This window comes from Astyanax mexicanus, chromosome 22 (assembly GCF_023375975.1).
Source record: "Astyanax mexicanus isolate ESR-SI-001 chromosome 22, AstMex3_surface, whole genome shotgun sequence".
NCBI classification, from domain to species: domain Eukaryota; kingdom Metazoa; phylum Chordata; class Actinopteri; order Characiformes; family Acestrorhamphidae; genus Astyanax; species Astyanax mexicanus.
The window spans coordinates 12,436,958-12,461,137 of NC_064429.1; the positions used below are offsets into that span (position 1 = coordinate 12,436,958).

Sequence of the window (24,180 nt, forward strand, 5' to 3'; positions counted from 1 at the left end):
AACTGTTTTACTGTAGTGCATTAATTTACACCCTATACTCACTAAAGTGTTCTCACTATTTTATATAGATACTATTTGCTTTATATAGCACTCTTTTTTGGATTCACTATAAAGTGCACCAATTTGTGCCCCATTCAGATTAGAGTATTCTAATGCACCCTGTTCTTTATATATGGTGCACAGGCTTAGAGCTCTTCTGTTTTGAGATTGGTGTCCCCATAGCGCCCCCTGAAGGCCTGTTTTGCGTGTAGTGCATGGATGTATTGAAGAACACAGACCCTTTTTGATTAATATCATTATAAAAACAGATTTATTATTCTCAGGTTATGAAAGTAAACATCTTCTTTCCATTTAGCTTATTTGCAGCATCACAGAGAGAAACACTGATACACAGTGAGATCAAAGCAAAATTTTATCACTATAATAACATTATGACAGTAATAACTGCTGATAGGTTAGACTGTGGATTTGTAGATCTGCAGTGGGAGAAAGTTTCCAGCAGTGAGGAGAACTGGGGTTAATCCTTAATCAGTCGTTGTCATAGATACAGTCTGCAACAAACAAACAAAAACAAACAAGCAATTTATTAAATGGACTGGACATTCATTTGGATACAGCTGTAAATAATAACACTTTTAAAACAAACAGTACCTTCTCCCACATCATCATAAATATCTGAATTCCTGAGAGAGAAAAAAGAGAAGAGAAATAAATATTAGTTACACTCTTTAACAAAAAAATAACACACCTGTATTGCTGCAAAGCTCAGATATGTAAATATCATTACATGTGTGTACAGGTGTAATGAGACCCTGGGTGTTGCCACAAAAGGGTGTAAAAGTTGTCCTATGGAAAGCCTCTCATTGGCTACTCTTGGTTGCTTAGTGCACCTCTTGGTGAAAGACCACTGACTGCTAGACACGCCTCCATGATGCACTTGAAGACATTCTGCCCAGCTGTCGCTTTATTTGCAGTGATGTTTGTCATGAACTAGAAACCTAGACCTAGAGCAGGATCTACAGGCCCAGTTGTAGCAACATCTGTGGGTAAATGTGCTGCAGGATCCATACAGAACCTGTAGAACCTCCAAACCCAACCCTCTCAATCTCATCTTATATCCAGCATAGAGGAACCAACAGAGGCTAAACTAGAGACTCTAATGCTATACTCACTAATATATCATCACTAATATTCACACTCAGAAACACTCACTACATTACAGATATACACTACTTTATATTTTTTATTTGTTACATGAACAAACCTCGTGTGTGTGTGTGTGTGTGTGTGTGTGTGTGTGTGTGTGTGTGTGTGTGTGATTTAAATAATAACAGGTTACTTACTGCTGGATGTTGCTGAGGGACACAAATCCAACTGTAGAAGAGAAGAACAGATCAGTGTGTAATTAGAGCTTATAACTGAGCTTCCAAACAATGATATTTCATGTCTTTAATTATGACTTCATAAACAACTGTTATAAAGTGTTTAGAAATTTGTGTGTGTGTGTGAGACTCACATTTGCCCTCGCTGTTTCTGCCGATAACTTTGCCGTCCTGCGGTCTGGTGATCACACTGATGACATCACCAGGCTTGATGACCAGGTGTTTACCACTAAACTTCTTACAGGCCAGAGTTGGCAGGACAGCGGCCTCGTACAGCACCCGGATCTCCTGATCATACTGCAACCATCACCAATATCACAATTATCACCATCATCATACAGCACCCGGATCTCCTGATCATACTGCAACCATCACCAACATCACAATTATCACCATCATCATCATCATACAGCACCCGCATCTCCTGATCATACTGCAACCATCACCAACATCACAATTATCACCATCACCATCATCATACAGCACCCGGATCTCCTGATCATACTGCAACCATCACCAACATCACAATTATCACCATCATCACCATCATCATACAGCACCCGCATCTCCTGATCATACTGCAACCATCACCAACATCACAATTATCACCATCACCATCATCATACAGCACCCGCATCTCCTGATCATACTGCAACCATTACCAACATCACAATTATCACCAACACCATCATCATACAGCACCCGGATCTCCTGATCATACTGCAACCATCACCAACATCACAATTATCACCATCATCATACAGCACCCGCATCTCCTGATCATACTGCAACCATCACCAACATCACAATTATCACCATCATCACCATCACCATCATCATACAGCACCCGCATCTCCTGATCATACTGCAACCATTACCAACATCACAATTATCACCAACACCATCATCATACAGCACCCGGATCTCCTGATCATACTGCAACCATCACCAGCATCACAATTATCACCATCATCACCATCATCATACAGCACCCGCATCTCCTGATCATACTGCAACCATCACCAACATCACAATTATCACCATCATTATCATCATACAGCACCCGCATCTCCTGATCATACTGCAACCATCACCAACATCACAATTATCACCATCATTATCATCATACAGCACCCGCATCTCCTGATCATACTGCAACTATCACCAACATCACAGTTATAACCATCACCATCATCATCATACAGCACCCGCATCTCCTGATCATACTGCAACCATCACCAACATCACAATTATCACCATCATCACCATCATCATACAGCACCCGCATCTCCTGATTATACTGCAACCATCACCAACATCACTATCATCACTATCGCTATCATCATCATCATCATCTTATATCACCTCCTTCATCAACATCATCACCACCACCATTATCACCATCACCACCATATCACAATCACCATTACTATATTAATTACAAATCACCGCATCACCTAATAATTAATTTCATTCTCACCACTAATATCAGCATCATATCATCTTCATCACTTTAATCTTCACTATCACCATCTTTATCATCATCATCACCATCTTCATCATCATCATCATCATCATCATCACCCTCACCAGGCAGTAATGATCACATCTCTCACCTTAAACTTCTTACGAAACTCTTTCTCTTCTTTCTCAAACCTTTTCTTCTTCTTCGGATCTTCAGTCTTTACGGGTGAAATGCTGAAGCAGAAGAGGGGGAGGGGTTTAGTGTCCAGTGATAATTGAGGGGGCGGGGTTTCATGTTCAGTGATAACTGAGGGGGCGGAGTCTCTGTATATCATGTGTTTTATAACCGTTAACCAGCAGGTGGCAATCTTTTCCAGGAACAGGTGTGTTTATTTACCTGCAGCTGTTTAAAACACCTGAACTGATATAAATTATAATGGAGGTATAGAGTGAGTATATATATAGGTATAGAGTGTATAATGATATAGAGTGTATAATGGAGGTATAGTGTTAATATATATATATATATATATATATATATATATATATATATATATATATATATATATATATATATATATATATATATAGGTATAGAGTGTATAATGGAGATATAGAGTGAGTATATATATATATATATATATATATATATATATATATATATTTATATACTCACTCTATATTTATATATACATATATATATATATATATATATATATATATATATATATATATATATATATATAGATACAGAGTGATGGGAGCTGACCTGGCCAGGCTGGACGGAGCCACGTCATCATACGTGTCTTCACCCGGAGACAAAACGAGACAAATCGAGACGAGACGAGAGGAGAGGAGACAAATGAGACAGAGATAAACTGATGATAATTATGAGTAAATATTAATATTAGAGACTCTCACCTCCATCAGGATCAGGGAAGACAGGAGGAGGAGGAGGAGGAAAACTGAAAGAGAAATACTATAATTATTATAACTATAACTAAAGCTGTAATTAAAGCAACAGTCTGTAAGTTTTGTGGATTCGGAGATTTGGAGCCCCCTCTGATGAGAACGTGTAATTACACAGAGAATCTTGGAAAGTAATTTTAATGCAGAGGAGTTTGGTTGTATTTATTAAAACGTGATAAAATGTTCTTATCTTTGTTGAAGTCAGAAAGCTGCAGGAAAAAAGATAAGAGCGTTTTATCCATTTCACACCGGAGTTGTGAAATTCTGTGTTTTTGAGTTTATTGTTTTGTTTATTTCATTTATTTATGAAATACTGAGAAAAGTTGTTGAGCGAATACATTCAATGAACCTACCTACTAAATTGAATACGTCAATTTAAAATACTATAACTTTAGGAACTGCTGCATTAAACAATGCTAACATGGCTAAAGGCTAATACTGAGTGTCGGTAAAGTGAAGTGGTATGTAAACAGTGTGAACAGAGATCAGCAGGGACTGATTTACTGCAGTAACTGATCTGCAGTGAGGCTGTGCTCCACTAGAGGGCAGCATATATTAACACTGTAACTGGAATCCTCCATGTTTATTTAAATAAAAAAAAAAATTGTTTTGTTTAATAAAGTGTTTTACCCGGGATCAGAGCCTCCGTCATCCACCAAATCATAAATATCTTCATCAATATTCTCCGATGCTGGAGCTGCAGAAACACACACTTTATAACACACACTTTATAACACACACAATACACACAATAATAATAATAATAATAATAATAATAATAATAATAATAATAATAATAATAATCTTACCTTTATTCGGACTGAAAGGAGAAACACATATTGATAATTAATTCACCAATCAGCTCATTAACATAAAATACACCTTAATTAAACATGAGCACCGCCCACATTCAGCCTGCAGCAGTTACAGTACTCTATAGTACTGACCTATAGAGACAAACTGTGCTACTACTAATATAAACTACACAACAGCACACATACACACTCACTCATATACACACACACATACACACTCACATACAGACTCACACATACACACACACATACACACTCACATACACACTCACACATACACACTCACATACACACTCACACATACACACTCATATTCAGACTGACTGGTGGGCGGAGCCTGTGCTTATACCTGTAATAAGGTGTGTGTTAGTGTGTTTACCTGCTGGATTGATCGAGTGCTCCAACATCATCATACACATCCAGACTGACCGGCGGCTGTGTGTTCCCCTCTACCTCCACCAGCTCAGTCCTCACAAATCCATCTACACACACACACACACACAAACACACACACACATATATATATATATATATATATATATTAATACATTTATTAATACATACATTTTTGGCTCATTTTTGAAGACTTGCACATTTCTTTAGTTCAACTCTCAACTACTATAAAAGCAAAGTTTGCAGAGAGGGGCGGGGCTTATGCATCCTATCAGAGTAAACTAGACTGAGATGGGGCGGGGCTTATGCATCCTATCAGAGTAAACTAGACTAAGATGGGGAGGGGCTTATGCATCCTATCAGAGTGAAGTAAACATAGAGGGGCGGGGATTCTGCATCCTGTAAAGCAGGGCTTATGAATCATAGCAGAGTAAATAGGCAGAATAACTAAATTAGACTAAGGTGGCCAGAGAGAGGTGGGGCTTATGTATTATTCTGAAGGGGCGTGGCTAATACACTGCTGTGTAAAAGTGTATATACAGTAGTGAACAGGTGTCAGTAGTAACTCACAGTATCCGCGGCTGTTCCGGGCGAGCCAGCATCCGGCCGGGTTTCCCGTCAGACGAATGACCTCCACTCTCTCTCCTCTCTCCAGCTCCAGATCCACCTTACTCCCCTTACACTCCGACTTCACACTGCCCCTCAGAACCACCTCCACCGGACCCTTCAGCTACACACACACACACACAGATAGTCAGTGTAACAAAACACTTACTTTTAAACACAAATGGTCGGTTTAAAGTAATTTAATTAAATTTAATTTAATTTAATTAAAGTTATCAGTCAGGTATTAAAAAGCAGTAAAGTCACTCCACTGAAGAACAGAGTTATACAGTTTTGTTCTCCAGCAGCATTAGCATAAGCCACTAACCGCGCTAGCTCTTTGGTTGTTCAGAGGACAGACTGTGTGATTACCATGTTAAAACAAACTACGTGGGACAAACCGCTAGCTAATCTCACCTTGGCTTACCAGAACACTCAGTGTTCCTCAGTGTAGCGCGGTTAGCCACTATTGCTAATGCTCTTAGAGCCTTAGAGCTGGAGAAATTTGGGAATCTAAAATTACTATAAGTAAACAGAAGTGCTTTAATTACCCAAATAAACAGTTAGTTCTTAAAATGTGCCTTAAGGTGCGAAAAGTACGGTAAATAAAGAATTCAGCATCATGACTAAAGAACCCTTTAAGCCCCGCCCCCAACTCTTACCTTAAACCTCTTTCTGGCCTCCTGCTCTCTCTTCTCCATCTCCTTCTTCTCCTTCCTCTCTCGCTCCACCCTCTCCTTCTCCTCCTTCTCCATCTTCTTTTTCTGCTTTTTACTCTCTTTCTCTTTCTTTGACTTGTTTGTTTTCTCACTCTCTGGATCCGGCCTGTTCAATTACACAAGCAGCACAACACAGGCTGGAAATGGGCGGAGCTAAACTTCTGCTGATTAAATTGATGGGAGGAGCTAAACTGCTTTATATTTAAAGACTGGAGCTAAACTGCTGTAGGCAGAATGAATGGGTGGAACTAAATCACTGTAGGCAGAATGGGTGGAGCTAAAGTGCTGTCAGTTAAATTGGTGGAGCCAAAGTGCTGTTGGCGGAATGAATGGGTGGAGCTAAAGGGCTGTAGGCAGAATGGGTGCAGCTAAAGCACTGTGGGTGGTAATAAAGTGCCATAGGCTAAATGAATGGGTGGTGCTTAACTGCTGTTGTCTATATGGGCAGAGTTACACTGCTGTAGGCTGAATGGGCGGGGCTAAACTGCTGTAGGCTGAATGGGCGGGGCTTGTCTTACCATCTGCTCTCAATGTCCTCATAAGTTTCTGAGTCTTCAAACTCGTCCTGATAAAACAGGAAATATTATAATCAGACAACAATCAGACAAACACAAAGCCCCGTCCCCTTCTATTACTGTACTGTTTACAGTCTGTACTCAGGAGAAACAGAGTTACCTCAAACTCATCAGTGTTTTGCCCTGAAACAGAAAAGTACAACATTAGTTACATATAGACATGAAGAGATATTTTGAGATGTCTGATAAAATTATGTTCAGATGTGTGATATTCAGCAAACTAAGCTAAGCTAATGCTTAGTTTAGGATCTGGCATTTCTTCTTTGTTCTTCTCCACCCCTCCCATTCCTATTTCAACTACCCGGGATGCCGGGTAGTATGGAACAAAAAAGCAGGTAAACACAGTGTGCTGCAGACTCGGCATCCTTCTAAAAAGCTACAGGAACAGAGATGGAGTAAAACACCAGGAAATATCAGCAATGCGTTCAATAGATGGAGACGCTTAGAGCCCAGAATGACTACAAGACATTAAGTACTGAGCTTCAGGTGATTCATCACTGCCACTGGACGTTACAACATTCAAGTCTTTCAGCGTTTATACTGGTTGCTCTGCATGCAGCTGGGTAATCACAGCAGCAAGTATTTAAGATCGGTAAAGTCATCCAGACTAGTGCTAACATGAACTACTATCAGTTACTGTGTGTGTGTGTGTGTGTGTGTGTGTGTGTGAGTGTGTGAGTGTGTGTGTGTGTGTGAGTGTGTGTGTGTGTGAGTGCATTGTAGAAAGTTGTAAACCTGGTTTGGACATCACTCCGACATCATCATAACTCTCCTCCTCCACCACCCTCCTGTACACAAACAAATAAACAAACAAACAAACAAACAAATAAACAAAAGCAGATCAGATAATCTACCGGACTGATTCTGTTATTCTCCAGCAGTCACTGTTCCCTGGAATATAAACAACTCCTGAACGTTTCTAATATAAATTATTGTTAAACTAATGGAGAGTAAAAAATGGATTCCACAGCAACCACCTTAAATAGCAGAACAACCACCTGGCATTCACTTGGATCAAATATTTACTAAAGCACCACAGCAACCGCTTAATAACAGCATAACAACCACTTTGCACATAATAATTTCTACAATATTCACCTGATATACCATAGTAACTGTTAAGCAACTGCTTAGCAACCACCATAGGGCTCCAGATTAACACTGTCCCACCGTCCCACTGGGTACAGTAAAAACAGCTCTCAACTGCTATTACCTGGGATACCAAAGCAACTGCTTAGCCACCTTTTAACCACTTGTAACCCCATAACAACCACCTGGTAACATTCTAGCACCTGACTGAGAGTTAATTAATCTGTACTCATCATATTTCTCTCAGAATAAACTTCTTGTTATTAAATAAACGCGGTTTTATTACAGTTTGGTGATTTTATCGTGTTTAATCTTGTGGCTGTTGTTTAAGTTGGTTAGTTGCTGCATTGGGCTGTGTGTAAATGTGATCACATCTCGGTCAGGTGGTGATAAATTACTATAACCCCCGACCACCAGCGGCTTCATGCTCATTAACAGCTGCCTGTGTGAAAAGAATAAATGGACAGAAGTAACGGGACACCTGCTGATTCAATGTCTCTTCTGAAATCAAGAGGATTAAAAGAGTTTATTCTGCTTTTGTTGGAGTAACTGTATCTGTGCTGTCCAGAGATTACTATCTGCTAGATTCTGGAGTAGAAACTTTGCTATGAGGATCTGATTGCATACAGGGACAAGAACATTAGTGAGGTCAGATGTTGAACCATCCTATAGATCCGTTCCTGCACTGATCCACTGAGTCTCAATATTGGGGTTTATACCCCTCTATAATGACACCTTAGGAAATTAAATCCTCTCAAATGTAGCCTATATATTTAATATTTATTATTTAGAGATTATTAAAGTAATATTATAAGAATTTACAGCTAATTCCTAACTTCCTTGAACTTGTTTTAAGTGTTTTAGTGTTCTAAAAGTGTAATATTGTATTGGCAGATTGGCCTAATTTAGGAAATTATGATTTTATCAAGAAATAATGATTAAAAAACAAGCTAAAATATCTTTCAATTTAATAAGATATTATCAGTAGATTAAATTACTCAAAACAAAGAAAAATTAGTTAGAAATAAGTCAAATATTCTTATCAAATAGAAATTTAATCTTATTTTCTTCTCTATTAAATCTACAATGTAGATTTTTTACTTAACACTAAGTTATTTAAACTCAATTTAGGAACAAAAAGTCACCAATCTAGTTATTCTAATTTTTATATTCAAATTTAAGCCAGAAATTCTGGTACTTCTGCTTGATCTTAAATCACTAATTTACGGTTGAGCTTATTTTGAAAAATCTTACCCTAACATAAATTATCTTACCTCAATGGCAGATTTTATTTAGTTTTTATTTTGCTTAATAAAAGCCTATCCCTTTCAGTTTCCATATATATTACTATAAAAGTCCTAACAGGCAAGTCAGTTCACTCTGCGGCCAGCGCTTGTTTCCAGCCTTCCATCTGTTTAAATGGTGAGAGGCCAAAATACTGGAAACCAAACACATTTTAACCAAATCACATAATTTAAAATCTGATCAAAACCTCGTTAATAGTTTATAGTGTTCGGCTCAATAATGCACAGATAATGTAATTTTCCTGTATGTTCTGGCCACTGCTCCTGCGCAGATCTCCACAGCGAGGAGGCGGAGCTTCCCCACCAGCACCCTGACTCCTCCTCCTCTCTCCTCACAACCAGCAGAGACTTTATACATAAACGGGATTATCATTAATAACATCTCTGATATAAATGTAGGACTGTAATCCACAAATACTGTAATACACAAATACACAAAAACTCGCTCAGCACTTCCTCTTCCTGTGAAGCTAACGCTCTCAGCAGCGCTAATTACAGCCTCACCACAACACTCCACACTTCACTGTTCAGCTGCCTTAAAAACACGCCTTCACCTCTTATTCAGCACATTATACTAGATTAAACACAGATCATGTAGATAAAGATAAATGGAAACATATAATTCACCAATTAGCACTGAAGCTATAAAAATAATGTAGCTAACAAAATTGTATAAAGTGTATACTTCACCAACTAGCACTGGAGCTACTAGGCTAATTTAGCGATCTGACAAATAACAGTTTATTATAACTTCTATCTATTAGTGTCTCTTTAAATCAGTCCTACATACAGTACTACACTACTTCTATCTGTGCAGATTATTTCAGCCTGTTTAGATCCTCAAAATACTGTATATACTGTATAATACTGTATAATGCTTTATTATCAACTGGTATCGCTAACGGTGCTAACCTGAGACAATGCTAAAAATAATAGCTGATATTCCCAGCTCCAACAGCAGGAAACAGGTAGAAGGAACTCAGCACAGGCTTCTATCACCTGTTAGCTACATTAGCCTCGTAGCTTCAGAGCTAACTGAAGGAGAATAAGCTTAAATGGTACAGTATATTTTTATTAGTGGATGCAGGGTAACTCACACTGGGAGTGGTGGAGGTGCTGCTGTAGCTGGAGGTGGGACCAGTGGAGGTGGAGGTGGTGGAAACACATCATCAGTACTGGAGTTATCAGAATCTGAGAAACATCACAAACAGAACACCAAACCTTAGCTCCTCTCTACCGATTGGTTTAGGCAGGTTTTAGAGAAGAGTTTATGTACGTTTTAAGGGATTAGAAATGGGTCTAGGTAAGTTTTAGATGTTTACAGATGGTCTAGTTGTATATTAGAGGTTTATAGATGGGTTTAAGTATGTTTTAGAGCTTTAGAGATTGGTCTAGGTAAGTTTTAGAGATTAAGAGGTGGATCTAGATAAGATTTAAAGACTTAGAGATGGGTCTAGGAATGTTTTAGATGTTTAGAGATGGGTCTAGGTAAGTTTTAGATGTTTAGAGATAGGTCTAGGTAAGTTTTAGATATTTAGAGATGGGTCTAGGTAAGTTTTAGATGTTCAGAGATGGGTCTACGTAAGTTTTAGACAGTCAGAGATGGGTCTAGGTAAGTTTTAGATGTTTAGAGATGGGTCTAGGTAAGTTTTAGAGGTTCAGAGATGGGTCTAGGTAAGTTTTAGATGTTTAGAGATCGGTCTAGGTAAGTTTTAGATGTTTAGAGATGGGTCTAGGTAAGTTTTAGAGGTCCAGAGATGGGTCTAGGTAAGTTTTAGAGGTTCAGAGATGGGTCTAGGTAAGTTTTAGATGTTTAGAGATGGGTCTAGGTAAGTTTTAGAGGTTCAGAGATGGGTCTAGGTAAGTTTTAGATGTTTAGAGATGGGTCTAGGTAAGTTTTAGATGTTTAGAGATGGGTCTAGGTAAGTTTTAGATGTTCAGAGATGGGTCTAGGTAAGTTTTAGAGGTTCAGAGATGGGTCTATGTAAGTTTTAGATGTTTAGAGATGGGTCTAGGTAAGTTTTAGAGGTTCAGAGATGGGTCTAGGTAAGTTTTAGATTTTTAGAGATGGGTCTAGGTAAGTTTTAGAGCTTCAGAGATGGGTCTAGGTAAGTTTTAGAGGTTCAGAGATGGGTCTAGGTAAGTTTTAGATGTTTAGAGATGGGTCTAGGTAAGTTTTAGATGTTTAGAGATGGGTCTAGGTAAGTTTTAGAGGTTAAGAGATGGGTCTAGGTAAGTTTTAGGGGTTCAGAGATGGGTCTAGGTAAGTTTTAGATGTTTAGAGATGGGTCTAGGTAAGTTTTAGATGTTAAGAGATGGGTCTAGGTAAGTTTTAGAGGTTCAGAGATGGGTCTAGGTAAGTTTTCGATGTTTAGAGATGGGTCTAGGTAAGTTTTAGATGTTTAGAGATGGGTCTAGGTAAGTTTTAGAGGTTCAGAGATGGGTCTAGGTAAGTTTTAGATGTTTAGAGATCGGTCTAGGTAAGTTTTAGATGTTTAGAGATGGGTCTAGGTAAGTTTTAGAGGTCCAGAGATGGGTCTAGGTAAGTTTTAGATGTTTAGAGATGGGTCTAGGTAAGTTTTAGATGTTTAGAGATGGGTCTAGGTAAGTTTTAGAGGTTTAGAGATGGGTCTAGGTAAGTTTTAGAGATTCAGAGATTGGTCTAGGTAAGTTTTAGATGTTTAGAGATGGGTCTAGGTAAGTTTTAGATGTTTAGAGATGGGTCTAGGTAAGTCTTAGAGGTTCAGAGATGGGTCTAGGTAAGTTTTAGATGTTTAGAGATGGGTCTAGGTAAGTTTTAGATGTTTAGACATGGGTCTAGGTAAGTTTTAGATGTTTAGAGATAGGTCTAGATAAGTTTTAGAGATTTAGAGATGGGTCTAGGTAAGTTTTAGATGTTTAGAGATGGGTCTAGGTAAGTTTTAGATGTTTAGAGATGGGTCTAGGTAAGTTTTAGATGTTTAGAGATGGGTCTAAGTAAGTTTTAGATGTTTAGAGATGGGTCTAGGTAAGTTTTAGATGTTTAGAGACGGGTCTAGGTAAGTTTTAGATGTTTAGAGATGGGTCTAGGTAAGTTTTAGAGGTTCAGAGATGGGTCTAGGTAAGTTTTAGATGTTCAGAGATGGGTCTAGGGAAGTTTTAGATGTTTAGAGATGGGTCTAGGTAAGTTTTAGAGATTCAGAGATGGGTCTAGGTAAGTTTTAGATGTTTAGAGATGGGTCTAGGTAAGTTTTAGATGTTTAGAGATGGGTCTAGGTAAGTTTTAGAGGTTCAGAGATGGGTCTAGGTAAGTTTTAGATGTTTAGAGATGGGTCTAGGTAAGTTTTAGATATTTAGACATGGGTCTAGATACGTTTTAGAGATTTATAGATGGGTCTAGGTAAGTTTTAGATGTTTAGAGATGGGTCTAGGTAAGTTTTAGATGTTTAGAGATGGGTCTAGGTAAGTTTTAGATGTTTAGAGACGGGTCTAGGTAAGTTTTAGATGTTTAGAGATGGGTCTAGGTAAGTTTTAGAGGTTCAGAGATGGGTCTAGGTAAGTTTTAGATGTTTAGAGATGGGTCTAGGTAAGTTTTAGAGGTTCAGAGATGGGTCTAGGTAAGTTTTAGAGGTTCAGAGATGGGTCTAGGTAAGTTTTAGATGTTTAGAGATGGGTCTAGGTAGGTTTTAGAGGTTCAGAGATGGGTCTAGGTAAGTTTTAGATGTTTAGAGATGGGTCTAGGTAAGTTTTAGATGTTTAGAGATGGGTCTAGGTAAGTTTTAGATGTTTAGAGATGGGTCTTGGTAAGTTTTAGATGTTTAGAGATGGGTCTAGGTAGGTTTTAGAGGTTCAGAGATGGGTCTAGGTAAGTTTTAGATGTTTAGAGATGGGTCTAGGTAAGTTTTAGATGTTTAGAGATGGGTCTAGGTAAGTTTTAGATGTTTAGAGATGGGTCTTGGTAAGTTTTAGATGTTTAGAGATGGGTCTAGGTAAGTTTTAGAGGTTCAGAGATGGGTCTAGGTAAGTTTTAGATGTTTAGAGATGGGTCTAGGTAAGTTTTAGATGTTTAGAGATGGGTCTAGGTAAGTTTTAGAGGTTCAGAGATGGGTCTAGGTAAGTTTTAGATGTTTAGAGATGGGTCTAGGTAAGTTTTAGAGGTTCAGAGATGGGTCTAGGTAAGTTTTAGATGTTTAGAGATGGGTCTAGGTAAGTTTTAGATGTTTAGAGATGGGTCTAGGTAAGTTTTAGAGGTTCAGAGATGGGTCTAGGTAAGTTTTAGATGTTTAGAGATGGGTCTAGGTAAGTTTTAGAGGTTCAGAGACGGGTCTAGGTAAGTTTTAGATGTTTAGAGATGGGTCTAGGTAAGTTTTAGATGTTAAGAGATGGGTCTAGGTAAGTTTTAGATGTTTAGAGATGGGTCTAGGTAAGTTTTAGATGTTTAGAGATGGGTCTAGGTAAGTTTTAGAGGTTCAGAGATGGGTCTAGGTAAGTTTTAGATGTTAAGAGATGGGTCTAGGTAAGTTTTAGAGGTTCAGAGATGGGTCTAGGTAAGTTTTAGATGTTTAGAGATGGGTCTAGGTAAGTTTTAGATGTTTAGAGACGGGTCTAGGTAAGTTTTAGATGTTTAGAGATGGGTCTAGGTAAGTTTTAGATGTTAAGAGATGGGTCTAGGTAAGTTTTAGATGTTTAGAGATGGGTCTAGGTAAGTTTTAGATGTTTAGAGATGGGTCTAGGTAAGTTTTAGAGGTTCAGAGATGGGTCTAGGTAAGTTTTAGATGTTAAGAGATGGGTCTAGGTAAGTTTTAGAGGTTCAGAGATGGGTCTAGGTAAGTTTTAGATGTTAAGAGATGGGTCTAGGTAAGTTTTAGAGGTTCAGAGATGGGTCTAGGTAAGTTTTAGATGTTTAGAGATGGGTCTAGGTAAGTTTTAGAGGTTCAGAGATGGGTCTAGGTAAGTTTTAGATGTTTAGAGATGGGTCTAGGTAAGTTTTAGATGTTTAGAGATGGGTCTAGGTAAGTTTTAGATGTTTAGAGATGGGTCTAGGTAAGTTTTAGAGGTTCAGAGATGGGTCTAGGTAAGTTTTAGATGTTTAGAGATGGGTCTAGGTAAGTTTTAGATGTTTAGAGATGGGTCTAGGTAAGTTTTAGAGGTTCAGAGATGGGTCTAGGTAAGTTTTAGATGTTTAGAGATGGGTCTAGGTAAGTTTTAGATGTTTAGAGATGGGTCTAGGTAAGTTTTAGAGGTTCAGAGACGGGTCTAGGTAAGTTTTAGATGTTTAGAGATGGGTCTAGGTAAGTTTTAGATGTTAAGAGATGGGTCTAGGTAAGTTTTAGATGTTTAGAGATGGGTCTAGGTAAGTTTTAGATGTTAAGAGATGGGTCTAGGTAAGTTTTAGAGGTTCAGAGATGGGTCTAGGTAAGTTTTCGATGTTTAGAGATGGGTCTAGGTAAGTTTTAGATGTTTAGAGATGGGTCTAGGTAAGTTTTAGAGGTTCAGAGATGGGTCTAGGTAAGTTTTAGATGTTTAGAGATCGGTCTAGGTAAGTTTTAGATGTTTAGAGATGGGTCTTGGTAAGTTTTAGATGTTTAGAGATGGGTCTAGGTAAGTTTTAGAGGTTCAGAGATGGGTCTAGGTAAGTTTTAGATGTTTAGAGATGGGTCTAGGTAAGTTTTAGATGTTTAGAGATGGGTCTAGGTAAGTTTTAGAGGTTCAGAGATGGGTCTAGGTAAGTTTTAGATGTTTAGAGATGGGTCTAGGTAAGTTTTAGAGGTTCAGAGATGGGTCTAGGTAAGTTTTAGATGTTTAGAGATGGGTCTAGGTAAGTTTTAGATGTTTAGAGATGGGTCTAGGTAAGTTTTAGAGGTTCAGAGATGGGTCTAGGTAAGTTTTAGATGTTTAGAGATGGGTCTAGGTAAGTTTTAGAGGTTCAGAGACGGGTCTAGGTAAGTTTTAGATGTTTAGAGATGGGTCTAGGTAAGTTTTAGATGTTAAGAGATGGGTCTAGGTAAGTTTTAGATGTTTAGAGATGGGTCTAGGTAAGTTTTAGATGTTTAGAGATGGGTCTAGGTAAGTTTTAGAGGTTCAGAGATGGGTCTAGGTAAGTTTTAGATGTTAAGAGATGGGTCTAGGTAAGTTTTAGAGGTTCAGAGATGGGTCTAGGTAAGTTTTAGATGTTTAGAGATGGGTCTAGGTAAGTTTTAGATGTTTAGAGACGGGTCTAGGTAAGTTTTAGATGTTTAGAGATGGGTCTAGGTAAGTTTTAGATGTTAAGAGATGGGTCTAGGTAAGTTTTAGATGTTTAGAGATGGGTCTAGGTAAGTTTTAGATGTTTAGAGATGGGTCTAGGTAAGTTTTAGAGGTTCAGAGATGGGTCTAGGTAAGTTTTAGATGTTAAGAGATGGGTCTAGGTAAGTTTTAGAGGTTCAGAGATGGGTCTAGGTAAGTTTTAGATGTTAAGAGATGGGTCTAGGTAAGTTTTAGAGGTTCAGAGATGGGTCTAGGTAAGTTTTAGATGTTTAGAGATGGGTCTAGGTAAGTTTTAGAGGTTCAGAGATGGGTCTAGGTAAGTTTTAGATGTTTAGAGATGGGTCTAGGTAAGTTTTAGATGTTTAGAGATGGGTCTAGGTAAGTTTTAGATGTTTAGAGATGGGTCTAGGTAAGTTTTAGAGGTTCAGAGATGGGTCTAGGTAAGTTTTAGATGTTTAGAGATGGGTCTAGGTAAGTTTTAGATGTTTAGAGATGGGTCTAGGTAAGTTTTAGAGGTTCAGAGATGGGTCTAGGTAAGTTTTAGATGTTTAGAGATGGGTCTAGGTAAGTTTTAGATGTTTAGAGATGGGTCTAGGTAAGTTTTAGAGGTTCAGAGACGGGTCTAGGTAAGTTTTAGATGTTTAGAGATGGGTCTAGGTAAGTTTTAGATGTTAAGAGATGGGTCTAGGTAAGTTTTAGATGTTTAGAGATGGGTCTAGGTAAGTTTTAGATGTTAAGAGATGGGTCTAGGTAAGTTTTAGAGGTTCAGAGATGGGTCTAGGTAAGTTTTCGATGTTTAGAGATGGGTCTAGGTAAGTTTTAGATGTTTAGAGATGGGTCTAGGTAAGTTTTAGAGGTTCAGAGATGGGTCTAGGTAAGTTTTAGATGTTTAGAGATCGGTCTAGGTAAGTTTTAGATGTTTAGAGATGGGTCTAGGTAAGTTTTAGAGGTCCAGAGATGGGTCTAGGTAAGATTTAGATGTTTAGAGATGGGTCTAGGTAAGTTTTAGATGTTTAGAGATGGGTCTAGGTAAGTTTTAGAGGTTCAGAGATGGGTCTAGGTAAGTTTTAGAGATTCAGAGATCGGTCTAGGTAAGTTTTAGATGTTTAGAGATGGGTCTAGGTAAGTTTTAGATGTTTAGAGATGGGTCTAGGTAAGTTTTAGAGGTTCAGAGATGGGTCTAGGTAAGTTTTAGATGTTTAGAGATGGGTCTAGGTAAGTTTTAGATGTTTAGAGATGGGTCTAGGTAAGTTTTAGAGGTTCAGAGATGGGTCTAGGTAAGTTTTAGATGTTTAGAGATGGGTCTAGGTAAGTTTTAGATGTTTAGAGATGGGTCTAGGTAAGTTTTAGAGGTTCAGAGATGGGTCTAGGTAAGTTTTAGATGTTTAGAGATGGGTCTAGGTAAGTTTTAGATGTTTAGAGATGGGTCTAGGTAAGTTTTAGAGGTTCAGAGACGGGTCTAGGTAAGTTTTAGATGTTTAGAGATGGGTCTAGGTAAGTTTTAGATGTTAAGAGATGGGTCTAGGTAAGTTTTAGATGTTTAGAGATGGGTCTAGGTAAGTTTTAGATGTTTAGAGATGGGTCTAGGTAAGTTTTAGAGGTTCAGAGATGGGTCTAGGTAAGTTTTAGATGTTTAGAGATGGGTCTAGGTAAGTTTTAGATGTTAAGAGATGGGTCTAGGTAAGTTTTAGAGGTTCAGAGATGGGTCTAGGTAAGTTTTCGATGTTTAGAGATGGGTCTAGGTAAGTTTTAGATGTTTAGAGATGGGTCTAGGTAAGTTTTAGAGGTTCAGAGATGGGTCTAGGTAAGTTTTAGATGTTTAGAGATCGGTCTAGGTAAGTTTTAGATGTTTAGAGATGGGTCTAGGTAAGTTCTAGAGGTCCAGAGATGGGTCTAGGTAAGTTTTAGATGTTTAGAGATGGGTCTAGGTAAGTTTTAGATGTTTAGAGATGGGTCTAGGTAAGTTTTAGAGGTTCAGAGATGGGTCTAGGTAAGTTTTAGAGATTCAGAGATCGGTCTAGGTAAGTTTTAGATGTTTAGAGATGGGTCTAGGTAAGTTTTAGATGTTTAGAGATGGGTCTAGGTAAGTTTTAGAGGTTCAGAGATGGGTCTAGGTAAGTTTTAGATGTTTAGAGATGGGTCTAGGTAAGTTTTAGATGTTTAGAGATGGGTCTAAGTAAGTTTTAGATGTTTAGAGATGGGTCTAGGTAAGTTTTAGATGTTTAGAGACGGGTCTAGGTAAGTTTTAGATGTTTAGAGACGGGTCTAGGTAAGTTTTAGATGTTTAGAGATGGGTCTAGGTAAGTTTTAGAGGTTCAGAGATGGGTCTAGGTACGTTTTAGATGTTTAGAGATGGGTCTAGGTAAGTTTTAGAGGTTCAGAGATGGGTCTAGGTAAGTTTTAGATGTTTAGAGATGGGTCTAGGTAAGTTTTAGATGTTTAGAGATGGGTCTTAGTAAGTTTTAGATGTTTAGAGATGGGTCTAGGTAAGTTTTAGATGTTTAGAGACGGGTCTAGGTAAGTTTTAGATGTTTAGAGATGGGTCTAGGTAAGTTTTAGAGGTTCAGAGATGGGTCTAGGTAAGTTTTAGATGTTTAGAGATGGGTCTAGGTAAGTTTTAGAGGTTAAGAGATGGGTCTAGGTAAGTTTTAGATGTTTAGAGATGGGTCTAGGTAAGTTTTAGATGTTTAGAGATGGGTCTAGGTAGGTTTTAGAGGTTCAGAGATGGGTCTAGGTAAGTTTTAGAGGTTCAGAGATGGGTCTAGGTAAGTTTTAGATGTTTAGAGATGGGTCTAGGTAAGTTTTAGATGTTTAGAGATGGGTCTAGGTAAGTTTTAGAGGTTCAGAGATGGGTCTAGGTAAGTTTTAGAGGTTCAGAGATGGGTCTAGGTAAGTTTTAGATGTTTAGAGATGGGTCTAGGTAAGTTTTAGATGTTAAGAGATGGGTCTAGGTAAGTTTTAGAGGTTCAGAGATGGGTCTAGGTAAGTTTTCGATGTTTAGAGATGGGTCTAGGTAAGTTTTAGATGTTTAGAGATGGGTCTAGGTAAGTTTTAGAGGTTCAGAGATGGGTCTAGGTAAGTTTTAGATGTTTAGAGGTCGGTCTAGGTAAGTTTTAGATGTTTAGAGATGGGTCTAGGTAAGTTTTAGAGGTCCAGAGATGGGTCTAGGTAAGTTTTAAATGTATAAAGATGGGTCTAGGTAAGTTTTAGATGTTTAGAGATGGGTCTAGGTAAGTTTTAGAGGTTTAGAGATGGGGCTAGGTAAGTTTTAGATGTTTAGAGATGGGTCTAGGTAAGTTTTAGAGGTTTAGAGATGGGACTAGGTAAGTTTTAGATGTTTAGAGATGGGTCTAGGTAAGTTTTAGAGATTCAGAGATGGGTCTAGGTAAGTTTTAGATGTTTAGAGATGGGTCTAAGTAAGTTTTAGAGGTTCAGAGATGGGTCTAGGTAAGTTTTAGATGTTTAGAGATGGGTCTAGGTAAGTTTTAGATGTTTAGAGATGGGTCTCGGTAAGTTTTAGATGTTTAGAGATGGGTCTAGGTAAGTTTTAGAGGTTCAGAGATGGGTCTAGGTAAGTTTTAGATGTTTAGAGATGGGTCTAGGTAAGTTTTAGATATTTAGACATGGGTCTAGGTAAGTTTTAGATATTTAGACATGGGTCTAGGTAAGTTTTAGATGTTAAGAGATGGGTCTAGATAAGTTTTAGAGATTTATAGATGGGTCTAGGTAAGTTTTAGATGTTTAGAGATGGGTCTAGGTAAGTTTTAGAGGTTCAGAGATGGGTCTAGGTAAGTTTTAGATGTTTAGAGATGGGTCTAGGTAAGTTTTAGATGTTTAGAGATGGGTCTAGGTAAGTTTTAGATGTTTAGAGATGGGTCTAGGTAAGTTTTAGAGGTTCAAAGATGGGTCTAGGTAAGTTTTAGAGGTTCAAAGATGGGTCTAGGTAAGTTTTAGATGTTTAGAGATGGGTCTAGGTAAGTTTTAGAGGTTTAGAGATGGGTCTAGTAAGTTTTAGATGTTTAGAGATGGGTCTAAGTAAGTTTTAGAGGTTCAGAGATGGGTCTAGGTAAGTTTTAGAGGTTCAGAGATGGGTCTAGGTAAGTTTTAGATGTTTAGAGATGGGTCTAGGTAAGTTTTAGATGTTTAGAGATGGGTCTAGGTAAGTTTTAGAGGTTCAAAGATGGGTCTAGGTAAGTTTTAGATGTTTAGAGATGGGTCTAGGTAAGTTTTAGATGTGTAGAGATGGGTCTAGGTAAGTTTTAGATGTTTAGAGATGGGTCTAAGTAAGTTTTAGAGGTTCAGAGATGGGTCTAGGTAAGTTTTAGATGTTTAGAGATGGGTCTAGGTAAGTTTTAGATGTTTAGAGATGGGTCTAGGTAAGTTTTAGAGGTTCAAAGATGGGTCTAGATAAGTTTTAGATGTTTAGAGATGGGTCTAGGTAAGTTTTAGATGTTTAGAGATGGGTCTAGGTAAGTTTTAGATGTTTAGAGATGGGTCTAGGTAAGTTTTAGAGGTTCAAAGATGGGTCTAGGTAAGTTTTAGAGGTTCAAAGATGGGTCTAGGCAAGTTTTAGAGGTTCAGAGATGGGTCTAGGTAAGTTTTAGATGTTTAGAGATCGGTCTAGGTAAGTTTTAGATGTTTAGAGATGGGTCTAGGTAAGTTTAAGAGCTTTAGAGATGGGTCTAGGTAAGTTTTAGATGTTTAGAGATGGGTCTAAGTAAGTTTTAGATGTTTAGAGATGGGTCTAGGTAAGTTTTAGATGTTTAGAGATGGGTCTAGGTAAGTTTTAGATGTTTAGAGATGGGTCTAGGTAAGTTTTAGATGTTTAGAGATGGGTCTAGGTAAGTTGTTGAGGTTTGCAGAGAGGTCTTGGTAAGTTTTAGAGATGTCTAGTATCTTTAAGAGGTTTACAGGTGGGTCTATTTTACTTTAAAGATGGATCTAATTATCTATAAGAGGTTCACAGATGAGTTTAGGTATGTTCTAGAGATTTAGAAATGGGTCTTGGTCAGTTTTATAGGTTTAGAGATGGGTCTAGGTAAGTCTAGGTTTATGGCTGAAGTTAGGACTTGGTTTAGGGTTCGGATGGTCTCACCGTGGCTGCTGAAGGGATGTAGGTCAACGTGAGGAGGTCTTCCTGGTTTAGCTGGACACGTTCCTAAAATCACCAGGCTGGGTAAAGCCTTCTTCCTTGGCTGGGCGGAGCCTGATGAATTAGGGGCGGAACTTACAGAATCACGGGTGGAGACATCTTTCTGTGGCTCTGATTGGCTGGCCCTGCCCATGAACAGCTTTTTCTGAAGCTGAATAGAGCTTGCAACATTGGGGGCGGAGCCTGTCTCACTGGGGGCGGGGCTGTTACCAAACCCTTCATTCTGCAGCCCTGATTCGCTGGCCCTGCCCATATATAGTTTCTTCTGCAGTTGTACAGAGCTTGCAACATTGTGGGCGGAGCCTGTCTGATTAAGGGCGGAGGTGTTACCAGACATATCTTTCTTCTGTGACTCTGATTCGCTGGCCCTGCCCATGAACATCTTTTTCTGCAGCTGAACAGAGCTTGCGACATTGTGGGTGGAGCCTGTCTCACTAGGGGCGGGGCTTTGACTGGAGACTTCTTTTAGAGGTGGCTTCTTCCAGGATGGCGGGGTTTTAGGAACTGGTGCATTGTGGGCAGAGCCTGTCTCATTGGGGGCGGAGTTGTTACTGGACACTTCTTTTTTCTGTGACTCTGATTCGTTGGCTCTACCCATAAACATCTTTTTCTGCAGTTGAACAGAGCTTGCAACATTGTGGGTGGAGCCTGACTCAGTAGGGGCGGGGCTTTGACTGGAGACTTCTTTTAGAGGTGGCTTCTTCCAGGAGGGCGGAGTTTTAGGAAAAGATGCTCCGGGGAATTTGGGCTGATTTTCTTCGTTAGCTGGTGGGAATTTGCCCCCTCGTGGTTTAGGGTTGTAAGTGGGCGCAGGTGGCGCTCCTTTACCCTCCTCTCTGTTGCCCTTCTCTGGCGCCACCTTCAGTGCGGAGATGCCAGGTGGTTTACTGGGTTGAGGGGCGGAGCCAGGAAGCTTCCCTACAGGGACAGGGGGTTTAAACTTGGCCTCCATGGAGACGCCGCCGATGTCGGGCTTCAGGGGGTGGGGTTTGAGCCTGGGGGCTTGGCCGGAGTACATGGTTGTGCGGGTAGGCGGGGCTTGGAGATAAGCTGGGGTTTTGGGTGGTACTCGGGGGCTGCCGGGCGGTCTGAAGACAGTTTTTCTGAGACCTGGCCGTGTGGATGCTACTGTAGACCCTGCAGAACCACAGCGAGAGAAATACAGAAGTCAGAGGACAAGGTTATTCTGGGAGTTTCAGAACGTGAGAAAACACTTTTTAAAAAGCCTGTAGAGATGCTGTTCATTTAATACCAGACTGAAGAAGCATGAATTCCATTTAACACATAAAATATAGAGTTAACACTTAACTCGGAAGGTCCATTATAGATGCATTATAGATGCTCAACTGACATTCAGCTAACCTTTAACTACTGAATGTCTATTAAATGCTACTTAAGTTGAATATAAATGATTCACAATAGAATCTAATCCTACACATAAACTTAATCCTAGAACAGTAGTGTTACAATTAGTTACACCATCACTAACACTGGGTACACACTGACAAGATTTGGAACCCTTCTACAAAAAAAGGTACAATGGATATCCCCTCTATAAAAAAGCAGACAAATTATTGGAAAATTAGGTAATTTTTAAGGTAATGTCCTAATAAATAAAATAATGCTGCTGGGAACTTCAGGTCTTTGGTTCATCCATTCCTGAGACATGTGACGCCTGATTTAAACACACAAACACACTAACATCAGGTAAAATACACCCCACATTATATCTTACTCTCCATCACTAACATTGGATGAAAATCACTAAACGCATGCCTCTTAAAAAAACATAGATGGGAGGAGGAATCAATCACAACATTAATGACATCAATGATCACCATCCTAAAGCTCCAAAAAGTCCCGTACAACTCTGACATCAGCAACACAATAAAATGTGAAAATTTCATCACATGGAAAACAGTGTGGGTGAAAATCACCCGGTGTTAGCGTTCTACGGTTAAACCTAAACCTAAACCCCGTAACCCTGACCCAAACCTCCATCTAAACTTAAATCATTCACTTCTGTGATGTGGGTGTGTATATGGTGTGTGTATGGTGTGTGTGAATGTGTGGTGTGTGTATGTGCATGTATGGTGTGTTAGAGTGATATCTAGGTATATTTTTAACCACTGTCTGAAACCATATGAATCTATATGTCACTTCTAGGCGTGAAGAACAGCCGAACATCACTATTCAGCAGCACCATTATATATATATATCACTGTAACACAGTCCTGCTCTTATACACTCTATATATACTGAATTAAATATATACAACACCAAAAAATGTACAAGTAAATTAATGCCTCAACACAAAAAAAATATATTAAACTGCTGCATTTTACCATCAACTAGAGAGAGAGAGCAAAGCCAAGGTCTAAAGTAATGCATTTTAATAAACTAGTAACTAATAACGAATAAACAGGAATCTGATAACATAGAACACATTAATTATAAATATTTAATCTTGTGTTAAAAGTGAATGATGTCTTTGCAGTAAATAATTTCTGAGTGCTGAACTTCTTCTGCCCTCTCTCTGCCTATTACCATCAATGTGTAGTCGTTCCCCCGGCTGTTTCCAGTACAGGTGTGCTGTGTAATCTTACCCTATTTTATACTGTTGCCTCAGGTGTGGCCCTATTTACTGATCTATTTATTGACTTTGCTATCGTAACGACGGGCCAAAACAACCATTCATTCATTCTTTTATATTAATTTACAGCATTTATCTCACGCTCTTATCCAGAGTGATGTACAAGGATATTTCTGTAATAGAGGCGGGCCCACATAGTGTTAGGAGTCTTGCCCAAGGGCTCCTTGTTGGTCCTTATTGGTGTAGCGCAGCATTCAGTCACCCAGACCGACCACACAAGCAACAGTTTTAAGATCTGTTAGTTAAAATAGTAAAAGTATTTTTTCAGTATGAAACTTATTCTACCTGCCATTATTAGTGTAGTCAACATATAATATAAAATCTCACACATTTGCAACCATCACCCCCTGCAAAAACTACAACTAAACTAAAACAGAATTGCAAAGTTATGTATCAATGTTATAAAAACTACTGTGTTTAATATGTTGTTTTTTCAAAAGTGAAAAAGTAGCGAAACATTAAAAAAGTTTGAACATGTATTTTCTAATTTATTTACTGTTTCTGACAAATTAACATAACAGGCGGGTTAATTAATGATGGGTGTGGTTAATTAATTTTGGGCGTAACATGAAATAATAAACCAATCAGAGTGTCTCTTGTTCATCATTCTCTTTAAGAGTAGATCAGGTGAGCTCTGACTTTGGTGGATTGCTATTTTAACGGTGCAGCTACCTGGACGTGTTCAACAAACTCTCTCAGCAGAGGAAACTGAGCTGCTGGTTGACGCTGTGAAGGAGCTCCAGCAGCTCATTTACGGGAACAGCAATGTTATTTTATTTACTATTCTGTTTATTGTTGATGTAAAAGTTGGGTTTGTGCTGCTGTGTGTTCATGTGT

The 24,180-nt window shown here is 38.7% G+C and overlaps 1 protein-coding gene across 1 annotated transcript; it reads right to left on the bottom strand.

Moving 5' to 3' along the window:
- Positions 1-291: 291 nt before the first annotated feature.
- Positions 292-22,432, bottom strand: LOC103034984 (FYN-binding protein 1). The gene is made up of 18 exons (XM_049470868.1): positions 22,426-22,432; positions 20,634-21,827; positions 10,411-10,504; positions 7,656-7,708; positions 7,021-7,043; positions 6,864-6,910; positions 6,289-6,451; positions 5,594-5,753; positions 5,010-5,112; positions 4,625-4,635; positions 4,446-4,512; positions 3,768-3,811; positions 3,616-3,652; positions 2,999-3,080; positions 1,517-1,679; positions 1,344-1,374; positions 652-683; positions 292-551 (listed from the first exon to the last, which is right to left on the bottom strand). Exons 1-18 carry the CDS (start codon positions 22,430-22,432, stop codon positions 529-531), a joined length of 2,334 nt encoding a protein of 777 aa, XP_049326825.1. The 3' UTR covers positions 292-528.
- Positions 22,433-24,180: the final 1,748 nt, after the last annotated feature.

Bases quoted from the DNA above. Each gene is read 5' to 3' on its own strand.
- LOC103034984 (XM_049470868.1), bottom strand. The intron at 7,044-7,655 runs GTTTACAACTTT...TTTCTGTTTCAG, and splicing joins CGGAGTGATGTCCAAACCAG to GGCAAAACACTGATGAGTTT. The intron at 1,375-1,516 runs GTGAGTCTCACA...TCTCTTCTACAG, and splicing joins CAGAAACAGCGAGGGCAAAT to TTGGATTTGTGTCCCTCAGC.